Source organism: Ursus maritimus, unplaced genomic scaffold, assembly GCF_017311325.1.
Source record: "Ursus maritimus isolate PB19 unplaced genomic scaffold, ASM1731132v1 scaffold_13, whole genome shotgun sequence".
Classification (NCBI taxonomy): Eukaryota; Metazoa; Chordata; class Mammalia; order Carnivora; family Ursidae; genus Ursus; species Ursus maritimus.
Window position 1 is genome coordinate 26,986,938 of NW_024423675.1, and position 18,144 is coordinate 27,005,081.

At 40.8% G+C, this 18,144-nt stretch overlaps 1 protein-coding gene across 1 annotated transcript in view; it reads right to left on the minus strand.

Moving 5' to 3' along the window:
• The window catches only part of ROS1 (ROS proto-oncogene 1, receptor tyrosine kinase), a 118,218-nt gene that overhangs the window by 18,217 nt on the left and 81,857 nt on the right, over positions 1-18,144 (minus strand). Inside the window, exons 32-39 of the mRNA XM_040627483.1 lie at positions 16,606-16,774; positions 15,767-15,884; positions 12,696-12,886; positions 10,982-11,065; positions 7,404-7,539; positions 5,935-6,097; positions 4,253-4,317; positions 3,188-3,317 (exon numbers count right to left, since the gene is read on the minus strand). Coding sequence (XP_040483417.1) covers positions 3,188-3,317; positions 4,253-4,317; positions 5,935-6,097; positions 7,404-7,539; positions 10,982-11,065; positions 12,696-12,886; positions 15,767-15,884; positions 16,606-16,774 — 1,056 coding nt within the window. The remainder of the gene's footprint in view (positions 1-3,187; positions 3,318-4,252; positions 4,318-5,934; positions 6,098-7,403; positions 7,540-10,981; positions 11,066-12,695; positions 12,887-15,766; positions 15,885-16,605; positions 16,775-18,144) is intronic.

Sequence of the window (18,144 nt, forward strand, 5' to 3'; positions counted from 1 at the left end):
GACTAGGTGTGCATTCTTAGTCCCACTTTCTCCCCAGACCTCACTATGACAGTATAGGGAAACTGTTTTTAACCTCAGGAGGACAACTACATCAGGAAAATAAATTTAGTGCATGAAACATTTTGGAGAAACGAAGCGGATGGAGGGGTGGTCTTTCAGCAGAGCCGAGAGACAACTTGGCTGCCTGCAGGGGGAAAGGCAAGAATTAGGCTGTGTTTCACCAGAAAAGCCCCGAAAGGCTCTGCAGTTGGAGGCAACAGGCATCTCTGAAAGCAGGGGTGAGCGGCAAGCCTGGAAGCAAGAGGAATGTTCAGAAGTTTTATTTTAGGAGCTAAGTAGATCCCAGGTCCTCCCACCACAGCAGGAGGCTTTCCACTGCAGAACACATGCACACACACACACACACACACACACACAGAGAACCAGCACAACTCCAAGTTCAGAGATACCAGTCACACTCAGACACCGTGCTGAAAATGGAGAGGAATATTAAATGAAAGCTCGTATACTCAGCCTTCGGATGTCTAACCCCCTCCCCGCTCACCTCCCTGCACTGAGGCTTAGGCATTTATGGCCCAGGCAGGAGACCAGCAGATTCCCCCCTGCGGAAAGTGGGGTGTGCCAGGGAAGACACCCAGATACTGTCATTAGACGATTCGGGGACCCCCGATGAAAAAAGGTTGGGTCGGTCCCACATGACAACCAAAGGAAGCTGCCACAGACACCAGGTTCCAGTCAACTTCTTGGGCCTCACTGTTAAATAGAAAGACCAGCCACAAATCAACAAACGTTGGAGAAAAAAACTTCTCACATTACAAACAGATCCCAGAACAAAGAGGATAAAGGAAACCAAGACAATGCAGGAAGCAAATTAATACTTAAAAAAACAATAATTAGTGTCCTAGGAAAGATTAGAGAAGATTTTGCCCATATGAAAAAGAGAACACAATACTATTTTAAGAAGCAATCAAAATATAAGAATGAGTCTGTGGAAAATTAAAATTTTAAATTCTCTTTTAAAAGTTACAGAAATCTACCACAATTGGGAGCACAAATGCAGAATTGGAAAACAAGAGAAAACCAATAGAACAAAAGGATAAAACAAAGTGCTCTCTTATCTGGCTAATAGAGGTTCAAGAACAAGGAAATACAGGGGACTAAGAATTTTATTCATTATCAAAAAAATAATATAAAAAAATCCCAGAACTAAAGGGGGTGATTTTCCAGACTGGGTGTCCGGATTGGTAAAAAGTACCACAGATAAGAAGTTCTTAAAATTTCCCAGAGAGTAGGGGCCAAAAGCAGGTCACTGATCCTAAGTCCAGGAATCAGAATGACATACGACTTCTTAAAGGCGACTGTACAAACGAGAATGCTAAGACAAAGGGGGTTTCAGCCTAGAACCCAGCCAGCTTATGCATCAAGTGTGATGGAAGAAAAAAAGACATTTTGTCAAAAAGAGGGGAAAGAGGAGACTTTTGCCTCACATGCATGCTTTCTCGTGCTTTCTCTCTTCTACCACAGAACAAAAAAGTCATGGAATAGAGGAAACTAAGGTCCAGCAAGGAAATTAGCAGGGTAAATGTGAAGGGAACCGCAAGGATAACAGCTATGCAGAGAGCCCAGAGGACAAGCACCCATATCGGCTCCAGGAGGAGAGTGTCCAAGAAAAAAACCTGTTAGGTGCTGGTCAGCTGATCTATTCACCGTAATGATAAAAGTGCCACAATTCTGTCAAAGAGTTGAGGTATATAAAAAATGAAGCAAATGGGGGAAACAAAAGAGGCATTTAATATTCTTGTCCAATGGGGAAAAAAAACCCATAATCACAGCATTTGAGTAACTCAGCTGCAAGTAATAGTCATAGTAATGTAAGTCTGCACTATTGATGTATCTGAAAATTGTGATAACCGTCGGAGGATGGGGGAACAAACTTTTCAATGTGTAGAGCTGGTGGGGTGTGGGCTGGTACTGAGTCAGTCTAAGAGTGTTAAATGTCATCTCTCATAGGGGCGCCTGGGTGGCGCAGTCGTTAAGCGTCTGCCTTCGGCTCAGGGCGTGATCCCAGCGTTCTGGGATCCAGCCCCGCATCAGGCTCCTCTGCTAGGAGCCTGCTTCTTCCTCTCCCACTCCTTCTGCTTGTGTTCCCTCTCTTGCTGGCTGTCTCTCTCTGTCAAATAAATAAATAAATAAATAAATCTTAAAAAAAAATGTCATCTCTCATAGTAGGGCGTCAGGAGATTCCCCCCAAGATTGAAAAAACTCCATGCGTAGCAGCATACAGAGTATGGAGGAACATAGAGGTAAACACCAGAAGAAACGTGGAGACGCCTGGCGTGTGGGGATGAGACAGTCTTTCACTATAAACCTTGTTCTATATTTCAGTGTTTTAGCCATCGAATGTGTACTTTGATAGAAATAAAAACCAAATTTTAAAAAACCTATAGATTTAAATATTAGTGTCTCGTGTTGTCTCGTGTGTTTCTCGTCTGAGATAGCAGGTAGGTTCACACAGGTGCTGTCACAGCTGGCCCTGATTCCACCGTCTCGGCGGTGTCTGCGCTGAGCCAGGTACAGCTGCAGGGGAGCACCGAGGAGAGAAGGCCAGGGAAGAAAAGATGGAGTCCTGCTTCCCGTGGGCGCAACTGCGAAGCCGGCTGCACTTGTTAGTGTGGTCGTGGAAGAGAAAGCAAGGAAGCGGAGAGATGGCATGGAGGAGGAGGTATGAACTCAAGATTTCTGTTCTGGCCAACACAAGTTTGAGATGCCTGCGAAAATCCAAACAGATATGCCGACTGGGTAGGGACATAGAGTACTCAATAAAGACACAGGGCTTGCAAGTATCAGTTTGGGACAGACAGACATACAGATTAAGTACACAGAAAGATGTGCCTTTCCAACGCCACACCATCTGTTCCTCAGAAAACATGATTTTAAAGGAGTGAGGTACCTATTTTCCCATTAAAGACTAAAAACAGCCTCAAATAACCAGAAAATGCCAGAAGTTAGCCCAGGATTCTAATTGTCCTAATTCAACTGAAGAGAATACAAGAATTCTTTCCACAGGAGTCTCCTGAGGTCCTACCAGCAGCCCAAACTGCAGCCTATTGAATTTAAAGAAACTTAGTGGGAAATTATACGGCACTTGCATCACAAAACCAATACAGGGACCCCATTTCCTACCTACCATTGTCATCCGGGCTTTACGCAAATAGGTGAGAAGGTCTCCTCCTTCCATCAGTTCCAGGATAATGTACTGGGGCTCATTCAGCAGACAAACTCCAAGCTGCTTCAGAATGTTGGGATGGTTAAACCTGCTACAGGGTGGAAAGAGACAGGATGACGTGAGAGCAAGAGGAGCCCTGCTGAGAGCCTTTAGGAAATGGAGCAATTCTTTATCTCCAGTTTCCTTCAAAACTCCTGTTGGGGAGGGAGGGGTTGTTTTGTTTTTCTCTCCATAAATGCAAGTCTCCTTTTCCAAGTGCTGGTCCACGTGCGTAGAGAGATGATACGGCAACCCCTAGTGGCCAGCGCACACGGCGAGACTAGGTGATCTTTAGAAGAAACGTTCACAGGAAGTAGTTTCTGTTTTGGTAAAGAAAGGAATCTTAACCACTACCCTTCAAAAGATATTTGAAAGCACTCCATTTGCAGTCATCACAAGTATGTGACATTATTCTCTTCCTTTTGGAGAGACAATTCAGACACGCAGGTTTGGCTTCAACCATTTTCTCAAGACATCAAACCAAGGAAGCCCCGATCCAATGCTTAGAACCCACAGCTGGGACCCCGGGGACCACTGCCTCAGGCCCTCCCTTTAAGATGCCTCTGAGCCATTTTCATGACCAGCAACGGACTCTAACCTCGAAGACAAGATTACTGAGACAGAGGGTATTTTCATCGACATCCCTGTCCTTCGAGCTCTCCCTTGCTCTGGATTTTCCAGCCACGATCACACGTTTAGAAGAACACAAGCATGTTGAAAGCTGAATGGCTTCAGACATCACTTGCGAAACACACTGCTTGTTGAAGGTAAAAGGAAGGAAGAACTTTTGCCTGAGGACTGCCTGTTGGAAGACCAGTTTCTATAGAACACTTGTCACCACAGACATATTTCTGTTCAAACTTCAGCCATGTTTATTTGGGGCGTGATCTGTGACGTCCGGTCGTTTTGAATGCTAACAATTTGCCAATCGGATATAAAAGCTTTCTACTCCTATGAAGGGAAAATGAAGCCAGAGTGCCCCAATACCTCATCAGATGTGCCTCTTTTAGGAACTCAATCTTCTCCTGGTCTGTGGAGCCCTTCTTCAAAGTCTAGACAGCATAAAAATAAGCCAGGAATCAGTATAGCAGACATTTCTGTGAGCTCAGTGGGTTAACGGAGACAATCTTTGTTTTGTTTTGTAATATTCACCCCGAAAGCTGGAAATAGATCATGGCTAATACACGTGTGTGTGTGCTCTGTAAACTCATTCAAAACTCAGCCGGTGTTAGAACTAGTGTTCAAGTGGGAAAGCCTAAAAGACAAAAGGTCCAGTGACATTTACAGAAATTCCCTCCAAAAATGTAGGAATTTTAAACAGAACAAATTTGGTACGTAGGCCAGTTTCTTAATTTTTAGTTTTCTACTCAATATTTGTTTCCTCCTGCTTCCTTGCTAATGATACCCTAATTTGTTTCTTAGAGGCAAGATGCCCAGTCCCAGACAATTGGTCTAAATGAATCAGGAAAATTGTGTTTTGTAATTCTCCAGCCTCCCTTACAAATAAGGGTGGTCGTCTGTGTCAGTTCTGGTCAATGAGGTGTAAGGGGAAAACTGCTAAAGGGGAGAGAGGCTTCTGGAAAACTTTCACTTTTTTGAACATATACATCTAACATCATCTTTCCCCCTTGCCCTGACCCGAATGAAGATGTAATGCCTGATCTCTGGCAACCACGTTGGGATCATGAGGCAACACACTTGTACACAGTCAAGAGTACTGCACCAAAAACCAGCAGTCCTCTCATTACATGAGAAAAATAAATATTTGTTTACACCAGGTGAGGCTAGAGTATTTTAAAGCACTTTTAGATCACATCATTTGGCAGTGGGGAAGATTTTGCCAACCTTTCTGGTTATATAGCCTTCCCTCAAAGCAACAAATTCCTAACGAGCAGTGGTCAGAATTTTGGCCAATTACATAAAAGATTCATCATCCCTAGATCAAAAGGTTTTATACAAATATGAGAGTCTACCCACACTTCCTTAAAACTATATTCAATAGCCCATGTGAATAACTGTGTCATGCAGGGGTCAGCAAATGATGGCTTGGAGATCAATGCAGCCTGTCACCTACTTCTGCACAGCTTGAGCTCTGAAAATAGTTGTTCAGTTTTAATTTTGTATTTTTCCAGCTTTACTGAGGTATAAGTGACACATTACATTTTCAAATGGCTGGAAAAAAAGTCAAAAAGAGGATATTTCTTAACATGTGAAAATGATATGAAATTCCCATTTCCATGTTCATAAATAGAGTTTTACTGGAACGTAGCCGCACTCTTGAGCTCACATATTGACTAGGGCCGCTCTCGCACTGTGACGGCAGAGTCGTGTAGCTTCAACTGATGCCAAATGGCCAGCAACTCTCTGCTCCCTGCCCTCATACGGGGACATGGAGAATGTGCTTCCCACCCCCGGTCCTCTGAGAGTATATTCAAAGGGAAAAACTGCCTGCCGAGTCTTAGCCAATCAGTAACCATAGAGGTAACTACAAATTACAGAGCTTATGGAAGAAATGGAAGAAACATTGTCATTTCTGTTATCATGCATGGATTCCCACCTTCAGCTCTCTTTTCAATTGAGATCACTCATATTTCATTATAGTTTTATCCATGCAAACTCATGTAAATGTGCTGACCCAACATGTCAAGGAATTAAAAGATCCACATTACCTTCACTGCTACTTTGGTTTCTCCACTTCCAGCTCCTAAGATGTCTACTGCTGTCCCTTCATACACTTCTCCAAAGGCCCCACTTCCCAACAAGAGGCGCAGAGTCAGTTTTTCCCGAGGGAAGGCAGGAAGTCTTTCAATCTCCTCTTGGGTTGGAAGAGTACTGGAAAATAATATTTTTGGTGTCCCAAAATACATTGGTTTACATGTTGGTGTTGGTGTTAGTGTTTGAGAAAGAGTATGAGAAAGAGAAAGAGAAATCTCATGATTTTGCAACACACGGTTCTATGTAAGATAGTGACATGGAATTTTGCGTTTCTATTTCCCCCCATCCCACCAACCAGAATATCCCTTCCCTACTCCAAAACACAGACAAAGCATGTCATATCACTTCAAGGCACCATAATCGTGATAGAAACATGCCTGTGTAGGTCCTGCCTCAAGAGTTTTTATTGTAGCTTATTTTGTTAAAATTATGAGTTACTAATTTCTTCAGGTAATCAGTTTATGTAAAAAGCTATTGCAAATTCGTAATAAATATATCTGGGTTTATAAGCCCCAAAACTATAACTATTTCACACACCCGATCTTTTGTGTGAAACAAAATTTAGTATGACTTCAAAAATCAACTCCTTCTCCGTAACTTTTAGAAGCCAATTCTCACTTGGAATATTATGAGAGGGAAAAAATTGTCTGCATTCAAAATGCTTTGAGTTTTTAAAAGAGAATCTTGAATATCAAATGTGCTGAGTATTTTCTCAAGGAAAAGTCACCTCTGAATCACTAAATTAGGTCACCCTGCGTCTACTTCAAATCTTCCATTTCTCTATCTTGGATTATAAATTTCAAGGCCTATGACTACATAATTCCTTTTGGCAGAGGCCGTAATACAGTGTCTTGCCTAAACTGCACTTAAGTGTCTTACATAAAAAGACATTTAAATATTTTCTTTAATTATTTTGACTACATCAAAAACTAATGACATACTATAAGTTGGCTAACTGAATTACAAAAAATTATGATGACAACGTAAGTTCAAAACTCAACTATCCTAAAAAGCTTTTGTAGGCAATCACCATACAACTTCTGAAAACAGACTCAGGTGGACTTAACAGCACCGGCATGGGACCCTTGGAATTCTTCTCTTCCAGATGCTTCCAGTTGAACAAAGCATGCTACCGTCTGTTCTCGTCCATACAGTAGTTATGTCCTTGTTTCGTTTACTTTATAATTTTGCGATAAAACACTGGAACACAATGGAATTTTGCTTATTTTCCTTAGGATAGAATAACCACATAATTTGCCATCCATCTCAGGTCCCATTTGAAAATGGAAGGGGATGTTATTAGTAATCATGCCAGAATAATGAGCATCGACCAGGACAATCGTGGACAACACGAGACCCCACTGCCTTTATAGTTGTCCCCTCTTCATCAAGGTGCCCCGTAGTGACGGCGCAGGTTACGTACTGTACGGCATAGCAGGCATTAGCCAGCCCTACTCCCACGGCCCGACCGCGAAGCTCAGCCAGCTCTTTGTCTTCGTTGATGAGACCCGTCAGCCCTTCCTTGGGAGTTTTTCGACTCTTTAATTTTCTGTGCCAGACTATAAAGAAAAAAGGACATAATTTACAAAACAAAACATTGCTTTCTTTTTTCATCAAGAGATGATAACATTTTAAATGTTTATATATAAGAACACCGTGGGTAGAATAATAGAATTTGATTGAAAAATGTGTCCATAGTAGAAAAATGTGTCCATAGTAGAAAAACAAATCAGGTACAAAGACTTATAAAAACACATAGCTCAAACTACATCACTTCTTATTTCTTGACTCAAACCAAAGCTTCATACATTTCTTATTGCTGTTATAAACAAGTTGAAGTACCTTAATATTACAACTTATTTCTCAAAATCACTCTTAAACTAGAGTCAACATAAACCAAAACAAATTTGGCATTGTAATTATTAAATAATTATTTGCATTCTAATTAAATTACAAATTTATTTGAGTCCAGATATGTCCAGGTTATACTCCTATAGAGGATCTGAGGAATGTCTTCAATTATAATGGCATGCTTTTTTTTTTTTGAAATGCAGAGTACAGGAGTTCATACCACTGTTCGTATACACATACTCAAGCATACAGAAATACTGTTGGAATGAAACCCACCAAGTGTTAGTAGTGGTCCTCCCAGTTGTGAAATCATGGATGACTTATATTGTCTTTTTCACACAATGAGCAAATACTATTTTCATCCTCATAAAAATAAGTGATTTTTGGAAGATTAAAATACAATTATGTCATAAGATCAACCATCTATACTAGAACATTGGTTCAAAAGTTGAAAACAGCAAGGATGTTTTGTAAGATGATCGTTAAAATTTGAATTTTATTTCATAGTATATTCTATATCCAACAGGTTACCATTTTATCAAAATGAAATTCCATCTGAGGGACCACGCTGGGAAAGATCTTAAATACCTTTGCTAATGCAATTTTTCAAACCTGAAAAGCTGTCCCTACCCCTCTTCATTTTTTTAAAGGCCCATCTCCGGCCCCCATCCCCGGTGATGCCTTCTGAGGCCCTGCCACTCTGCTGACCTCTCCGTTCTCAAAGTCTAAGACCAAGCGTAGCTCTCGGTCCGCAATTCTATCGCAACTGTCCGGCACAGATCATGTCCTCTTGCCTTTTGTATCTCACTATTTATATTTTCACACAGGTACGTCTTACCTCCCTCATTAAATGGCAAGCTGCCAAGGTCAGCAATTGTATATTACAGCTTTGTATTTCCCTCTGCTCCCAGCACGAGGCTAATGTTGCATGTTAGATGCAACCAGTCACCAAAGCCAAGGCTGTCGATGTTTATTTTTAAATCGTTGTTTCAATCTTGCATTTATAAGTACAACGTCTGAGAGCCCCAGCACAATACAAATATGTTTAAACAATTACTACTTCTCCTTATTTTAATAAACTCAATCTTTTCTCATGCACTCCCCCACTCCTACTAGGAAAACCACATGCACTGCTACTAAAAGCAAAGAAGCAAATTAGCTTAGCTGTACTAAAAAATTCGTTAAGTTCCAAATAGAATAAAGACCTTTAAATCCTGAGAAAGTCAGATATCCATAGGATGTCTTGAAAGCACAAGAGGTTGTCTGAAATGATCTCATGCTCATCCACTAGAGTTATGGGTTTGAACAATGGTGGTGGACACGCAGGCAAGCAAAGGTCAGATGAAAGATTCTTCGTGCAATGCTCCTTCCCAGTAGGAAAGCAGACAAGCAGTCAAGCCTATATGCCAACTGCCAAATATACTACAGTCATACGTGTAATTCTGGAGGGGCTGGCTTAGTGGCACAAGCATCAGCTGTGCAATACTTAGACTCCCTGGAACCACAGGTTAAGATCCTGGCAGGGTCAGCTGAAATTTTTAGCTTTCCAAGTTAGCTAAAGGAGTTCCATATATCATCTGAGTGGAATCCATGAAAAGAAATCTCAATTCAAATTTCAGTGTGCTCTCTGATAGTTTACAACTCCAATCGGTTTGGGGAAAGAATAAAGATTTCGACCACTTTGTAAACTACTGGCTTTCTTTAACCTGAGAGAGTTTAGCTTTATGTGTGTAACTTTTCCTTAAACTTTCCCTTCTGTATGATAAAAGCAGGCCACAATTTCCCAAATACACACTTGAGTATTTTTTCTGGCAAGTATCATGTCTTTCTTTCCCTTTTTTAAAAAATTATATTCATTTATTTGAGAGAGAGAGTGAGAGAGAAACCATGAGAGAGGGGAGGATCAGAGGGAGAAGCAGACTCCCCGCTGAGCAGGGAGCCCAGTGTGGGGACTCGATCCTCGGACTCCTGGGACTCCGGGATCATGACCTGAGCCGAAGGCAGACACTTAACTGACTGAGCTACTCAGGCGTCCTATCATGTCTTTCTTATAATGCTTCAGCATGTCAGGGACTCATAATATCAGTAAGTGATAGGATGACCAAATACCTTGTAATCCAAACGGGAACACTTTGGGCACTGAAAGTCCTATTAATGTTTGTGCTGAAACAACAGGAACGAATCAGGATGTATGATCACCAAAATAACCCTAGAGGCCCAATATTTGGCCCCAATATTTCTGGGGTTATCTCTGTATTTTCTCATCATTAAAATAAATCTTAAAAAAAAAAAAAAAAGACTCCTAGGACCAGCACATTAGTATACAATAAAGAGTGGGAAATAGCGACCTTTCTATCGACCTAACAACTACTTCTGCTTTCCTGGACATTTATAAATGAGCAGGGATCTGAAATAAGCAAGGCAGACATCTAAAAGTCAGAGTGGAGCCTACAAGCCGGAGAGGGGTGGTCTGCAAAAGAGGAGCTGCTCATTCCAAACCAGTCTGTCTGCCTGCCTGCCTGGAGACCCAAACTCTCCCAACCAAGGACTGTCACGGGTCTCCTATTAACCCTACATTTCTTTTACATCCAGAGCGGTTTTTCTTTTATTTACTTAAAACCGTAAGCCACAAAGCACTTGTTATGTAGCCGATCTGAAACAAATACTGGCTTAAAGAAAGCTCAAAGTTGGTGCCTTTATAATTAGTTTCATTTAAAGTACACCATGAAGGGTAAGTGCAGATATATTTTTTCATAAGATGATTACTCCAAGATCAGAAAACAATCCACAGAAGTTAGTGCTTCTAAGAGTCTAGCTAAAGGTAACTGTGTAATTTATGAATTTATTTCATGTGGGAGGTTGAATACACTAAGTGATAAATCAACTAATATGACCAAGCAAACAGGTTACTACCTGTATTTTTTTTTTTAAGATTTTATTTATTTATTCGACAGAGAGAGAGACAGCCAGCGAGAGAAGGAACACAGGCAGGGGGAGTGGGAGAGGAAGAAGCAGGCTCATAGTGGAGGAGCCTGATGTGGGGCTCGATCCCATCACGCCGGGATCACGCCCTGAGCCGAAGGCAGATGCCCAACCACTGTGCCACCCAGGTGCCCCTACTACCTGTATTTTTAAAGCTATTATACTTACCAAAAACCACTGGGATTGTAACAACCAGAAATATTCCAATTATAATAGTAAGTACAAAGCTTGTTTCTGGTATCCAAAAACCATCTAATAAAATAAATGAAAAAAAAAAGTTAATTTGCAGAATAAAGCTAGGTAGTTTCAAGCCTATGCCAGATATGCCTGAACTAGCTCCTACTAGATTTTTGCAAGCCAGTTGTTAAACCACTGGGAGTCTGAAATCCCCCACAGCAAGAGTGCTTAACACCACAGGAAACCAAACTCAAGGTTTGGTTTGGTTTGTTTTGGTTTTCCAAAGATCTGGCTTACCAATACCATTGTGATACACCCACCCAGGCTTCTACTTCAAAATAGCTGAGGAAACATGTATAATCTTTTTTTTTTTAAGGTTTTATTTACTCATTTGAGAGAGAGAGACAAAGAGAGAGAGAGCGCGTGCGCAAGCAGCGGGGAGAGGCAGAGGGAGAAGCAGGCTCCCCACTGAGCAGGGAGCCTGACGTGGGGCCTGATCCCAGGACCCAGAGATCATGACCTGAGCCAAAGGCAGACACTTAACCATTTGAGCCACCCAGGCGCCCCAGAAACATGTATAATCTTTTTAATGAATTTGCAACCAAGAAGTCTCGGTCTTCATATATTATATATCAGGATTATTATTTCTTCTATAACATCTTGATACACATTCAATTCTATGGGTATTAAACATGGAAACGTGGTACCTTCTCTTGGGTAGTTTCAGTTGAGGAGGAGACAAACATGCAGGGCAGAGCTCAGCAAACCATGGCCTGTGGGCCGGATCTGGCCACAGTCTGATTTCTACCGCCCATGAGCTAAGAATGATTTTTAACTTTTTAAAGTATTATTTGAGAAAGCAAGAGAAAGGAAAACCCAGCCGAGGGGTGAGTGGCAGGTGGTGGGAGCCCACGTTCTAGGCTGAGGGAAACAAAGGCTAAAGACCTCGTGTCGTAAGATGCTTTCTACCAGTCTGGTATGGCTCTAGCATAGGGATAGATGGTAGGAACAACAAGCCACAAATGGAGGGCAAATCATGGAGTGTGCGCACTTGATTCCAAAGGTAGTGATGGAGAGTCATTACAGGGATTTCAGAGGGGGGTCAAGTAATCCAGCTTGTGCTTCAGCTCGATCAACTGTCAGCAGTGTGATTAAGCCAAGAGCACAGGCAAGAAATGATAAATTAGAAAAGCCAAAGTGGGAATAGGAAGATGAACACTCAACAGACAGAAATCAAGATGGTAAATCAACGAAACTTGGTGACTGAGTAGAGGGGAGAAATGAAATATGGTATTGAGATTTCTAGCCTCTGCGATTAGACAGATGATACATCATAACCTAAAATGGGATACACAGTAGAAGATGTAGAAAGCATCGTTTTAGGCCAGCTGTGTAGAAGATGAGAGTATGGGGAGCAGGAGCATAAGGCTGGATCCAGACCAGACTGCGGACAGCCTGGGAAGCCTCTCCAGGAGCATGGACTTGACGCCTTGGGCATTAAGGAGTAGCTGATTATTGCGGAGGAGAAAAATGACATGAGGATGCTGATGTTTTAGGAAGATCACATCAGATGAAATGAATAGTTCCATAGTCTGGACGATAAATTACACAGTCATCCAATTAGTTTTAATGTTAAGAACTGACTTATCTTTATCTCTGAACCTTTGTGTAATCAGTTAGTATATAGACAGATATGGCAACATACCTCCAACTAATATAATATTCTCACTGATTCCACTATAGTCACCAAATCCCAGATTATTTGCAGCTACTACTCTGAACTGAAATGTTCCTTTCAGGTTTTTGGACTTCCATGTGCAAATACTACTGCAAGATCCATTAAATGCCATCTTCCACATTAAATTCTGGTTCTGTGAATCATTTGAAATTCCCTTTCTAAAAAAAAAAAAGAGCAAAATGGTAAATATAGAAAATATGAGACAATGTATGTGTTATTTCTAGATGGTCACATATCAGAGCATCTCCTAGTGCACACTTTACCCTTGATCTCATTCCTGTCACATGGGTTGGCTACAGAACACAGCATAATCTCATAGAGTCATCCCGGAGATGCATGGGGGCCAACCAACTCAGCCCACTGGGAAAATAACAAATAATCAATAGCCTAGAGAAAGCTAAAGAGGTTTTTCCTACTATTAGTATGTGTAAACTTTCTTCAGAATTTCAAACAAGGGGTAAGATAATTAACCCATAGTTTCTAACCTGGAATTTTTTTATTCTTTCTTAATTCTCAGTCTCTTATGCCATCTGTAGCTTATGTATACCACAGCCAGATAAAATAAATTACAGGACACAAAATTGATAAAGAAGGTATAATTGTTCGACTACCAAAATTATCATTATGCCTGAGATTCCAAGGTGTATTGCTTCCATTGGTATTGGCCTGCACACCACCCAAGTCAACCCACATTATTCTCTACATGAAACATGGAAAGAGTACAAGAGTAGGGCTCAAAAGATGTAAATGGAATAGCTTTTAATAAAATCATAGACTGAAGGGAAGCTCAAGGCCTTCTAATTTCCTCCTTTCTGATGGGGAAGAACTTTTCAAAGTCTGGGATTTTTCAGACAACAACAGTTTTAGGACTTGGTACCAACCCACAGTAGGCTTAGGGATAGCTAGTTCTGCTCCTGCAAAGTGAGTGGTCATCCTGAAAGAGATGGAAGGCTAAGCCTTTGAGGGACAGGGAATGGGCAAGAACATCCGGAGGATGAGGGCAGCAGAGTTGCTCACAACTGCTACCGGGAGCTAAGTGTGCCAGGGACCATTCTGCATAAGACTCTTCATACAATGGGTTTGCACATTTTGTGAAGTCTTGTGTTAGGCACTGGCACTTTCACTGTTCAACCCAAACGAGTTTGATCCAAAAGAAAGAGACCCTTAAAAATTTATAAAATGGCTCTTCACAGTTACTGGCTGCTGAGGAAGACAAGGACTCTGACCCTGGATGAGCATCTTCTATTTACAACCCCCCACACTGGCGCTTTTCATTTTGTTTCATTTCATTGTGTTTTCACAGCCACCTAAGGAGGTAAATGCCATCATCCCATTGTACAGATGGGGAAACTTAAATTCCAAAAAGGAATAAAGCAAGTATTTAAACATGGCCCTGGGTTGAATAATGTCCCCCCAAAACTCAGGCCTACCCAGACTTTGTGAATGTAACCTTGTTTGGAAATGAGGTCTTTTTAGATGTAATCAAGTAGGACGAGGTGATACTGGATTAGGGTAGGCTTAAAGCCAAGACCAGAGCCTTCTTGAGAAAAGAGAAATTAAGGCACAGATACACACAGAGAACACCAGGTGATGACGGAGCCAGAGATTGACGTGATGCATCTGCAACGACTACCAAAGATTGCTGGAAAGTCTGGATCCCCAGAGGCTAAGAAGGGGCAAGGAAGGATTCTTCCCTAGAACCTTCAGAAGGAGCATGGTCCCCCCGATACCTCGATTTCAGACTTCTAGTCCCCAGAACCGTGAGAGATGTCTGTTGTGTTAAGCCACCCAGTGGTGGTACTTTCTCATGGCAGTTTTTGGACACTAATACGGTCTGTTCAGCTCCCAGGCTCACACACTTTCACTACCTTTCACATGGCACCATCAGCAAGAACCCGGGTACACTAGTGTTCCGACTGGAGACATGACTTTGAGATACCAAAGGTACAGCAATTCATTCCATCATCCCATCATCCCTGTCCTGACAGTAGAGGCTTGAGGCAAGAAAATGCGAAGAATTCATGGAGCTATGCGCTTAAGGCATCGCTAAAGGGAACATGCTAAAGGGGGTCCTAGCAAGACGGTGGTGTGGGCTGGCTGGTGAATACAATTACAGTCAGAGACCACCAAGAAAGTTCTGCAGAGTAGAATGTATTTAACTCCTGAAAAACAGTAATAGGAACTTCAAGGAGGTTTCAGTTAGAAATGCGGCCAATGTAATTCTCGCAGCAAAATTTTTTAAGGTTATGGAAGTCCCAGAGCAAGATGAAGCAAAAATAGATCTAAAGATCAAGTTGCCAGGACTATAATTATGAAAGTGACTTTTGTCCTTGGAGCTTCTTAAAAGATAGCTTCATGGACCCGTGAGGGGAGTGTCTGTGGAATTTGGAATTCTCCCCTCAAGCTGGCATGAAATCAGTCCATCTGAGCCAGTTACCATTTACAGAGCTCCCCATACTGGCCGGCTCTGAGGTTGCTTATGTTCATAGGCTGCATGAAGGTACATTTTCAGCCTCTTGGGAGCATACTGTAATCTTCACAATGGATAAAGAATCCTACGTGAACTATAGAAGTCAAACCATTTTGGACCTTGACCTGCTTTTACCTTCCAAAAAATACCAAGTTCACTGTCAGTTCTCACTAGACATTATTCATTTTGCTAAAACAAATTATCATCAGAAATTTACATGAGTACCATCATCTAACATCAAACATCAGCTCAGCTTCTTGAACAGAATAGACACTAAATAAATACTAGTTGCACGTGCCAATGATTGGATTATTTCCATAAAGTTCGGACAAGTAGTTGCCGACTTATGAGAACCACGATGTGATCTACTTTATCATTGGAGTGCCAAGGCTGACCGCTGGGAATTGCAGAGAACATAATGGTGAACTCAAGGTCCTTCAGCTAAAGATCCTTCATATTTATTTACAAATATATGTTCATAAATATTGTTAATTTTGATCTAATAATACTTCACAATGAACTGCTTAGCTCTTTATAGTTTACAAAGCACTTTTGCAAAGAGACATACCTGATCTCAAGGATATAGTACATAAGCCGGCTTCCGTTATCTTCAGCTTTTTCCCACTGTATTGAATCTTTGCTCCCTTCTAATACTTTTGGAATGCCTGGTTTACTTGGGACTCCAGCTTTGGAAACATAAGAAAATACTGACTGATATGTCAGAAGTATCAAATATTCTGCATACCATCTTTCTATAGAATACATTTCCGAAAAGGAAAGCCCTATACGTTAAAGAAATATTCTCATTGAATGAGTATTTACACACTCATTTAACTCATTTAAATACTCATTAACATAATATACTCAATAAACTGATTAAATGAGTATCTGAAGTTTTTATTAGTGATGGATTAGATGGATTAGTGATAAGAATGATAATATATCTTAGTTCACCACAAAATAAGTGATGCAAAGAAAACTACTGTAAATTTTGGAGCATTTTTCCCTTGATTCTTATAGGGATCGCTAATTAACATTCTTTTTGGATGTTTTTTTATTTTTAGCATCTGGAATATAGTAGTCAGTAAGTAAATATGTGTTGAACACTCAGTAACACTGTTTTCATTTAGTTCTCACTGCAAAATATCACAACCAGACAAGAAAGCAGAGGATACTGAAAGGTGAAATACTCTTGCCCAGTTCAGGATTCTGCAAGACCAGGTCAGTATTACCTCATTAATGCCTGTAAGGACTCCTGGTTCTTTTCAGTTTCTTTACTCAAGCTCTAGAAATAGTAATTTACACCTTTTTAAAAAAGGTTAACCTCTAGGATTGGTGAAATAAATGATAAGAAAGGCATGGAGAAACTTACAGGATTTTTTGAATGCTGAGGATGTTAATACCCACCTTGTGTCTTAAAGCTTTCGGGGAGTGAGGTGCTGTTTTCTCCTGTCCTATAAGCCACCACCACGCAGACGGCATAGCGTGTGTAAGGCTGCAGGTCTGTGATGTTACAGGCGTAAGCCGGGCCATGGACGCACGAAGCGTTAACACGGGAAAACTCATTGTCCTTCCACTGGAAAAAAAAGTCTCAAGTAACATTTTTTGTTTCTTTATAAACATAGACATTCACAAGTCCGTGGCAATCAATTAAAAACTTAAATCAAATGTATTTTCTGTTAAAAAGTAAGAGCTTCTTTATGAATGAATGTTTGATCCCAAACATTACCTCCACCGCTGATGGCCATTTTATGTTTTGTTTTGTTTTTTGTGACAAGTTATAACTGACTTGAATAACCGTTCTTAGGATAAGTTCAAGGTGGGACATGAACCTCTTACTACATATATTTTATTATGGAAGATTCGGAGCTTAGCTTTTTGTTATCCCTAACTGGAGAGACCTACTTTAAATTAGGATGGCTGAGAACGCAAACTCACAGCTGAGGGACCACGATGGATCAAAACAATGATATTTTCAATTCTGCGTATTTGTTAATTTCAAATTAATAATATTTTTACATACTTTGATTCTTTAAAGAGGTCCACAGTGACTTATAAATTAAAACATTTAGTTTCTTCCTCCGAAACCCTTTTCAGACTCCTAACCAGCATTCCTTATTTTTATACAAACAGAGCCTAGTTCCGTAAAAGAGGGAAATTTCTGCCCACCATCACTCAGTCACCAAGTAGCAAGGTTAGAAGTTAAATATAGGAAATCTTACTTTCATTCCACTGTAGATACTGGATCTCTATTTATAGCCATCTTACACTTTGTGCATGGCTTTTAAAAAATCTGTGTATTTGGACCCTTAATATCTTATTTGAAAGTGGTGATTTTTTTTTTCAATGTACAAGTAGGGAAAGACAGAGGATATGGCATTTTGTCAAGGGTTCTTAGTGTATTTTCTCCAGTAGAGTTTCCTAAGAAGGTCAGCTTCCATAAATAACCCTTACTTTACATCTCGTTTTTCATTTCGCGCTCACAAGGTCACATCATTTCATCGGATGGACACTTTATATTAGTTTTCTATTCAATAAGGAATGATTCCTATAGCACCTTCAGGAAGTAGACCACCTTGTTACAAAAAGAAAGAGGCAAAGAGGGGATGGAAGGAATGAGAAAAAATACAGAAATGCCGATGTCTGGGCCATTGCCTGCTAAATTCATAAATGGATCAATCCCACTACGACATACAGGCTTTAGAAACAGATGTGCTGGGCCCATAATATTTACTCTGAACCATGGAAAAGAGAGAGAGAGAGGCAGAGAGAAATATTGATTTCTGGCTCAAAAGTTTTAGCCCTTTATGGTCCTGTCTTCTGAATAATCTGCTATAAAAACTACCTTAAGTGAAGAGTCTAGATGGCCCAACATTCCATACCATCCAGAAATGATCAAAGCTCCTTGGAAGGTCAGATGTGTGACCAAGGTTCTGCTGGAAAACT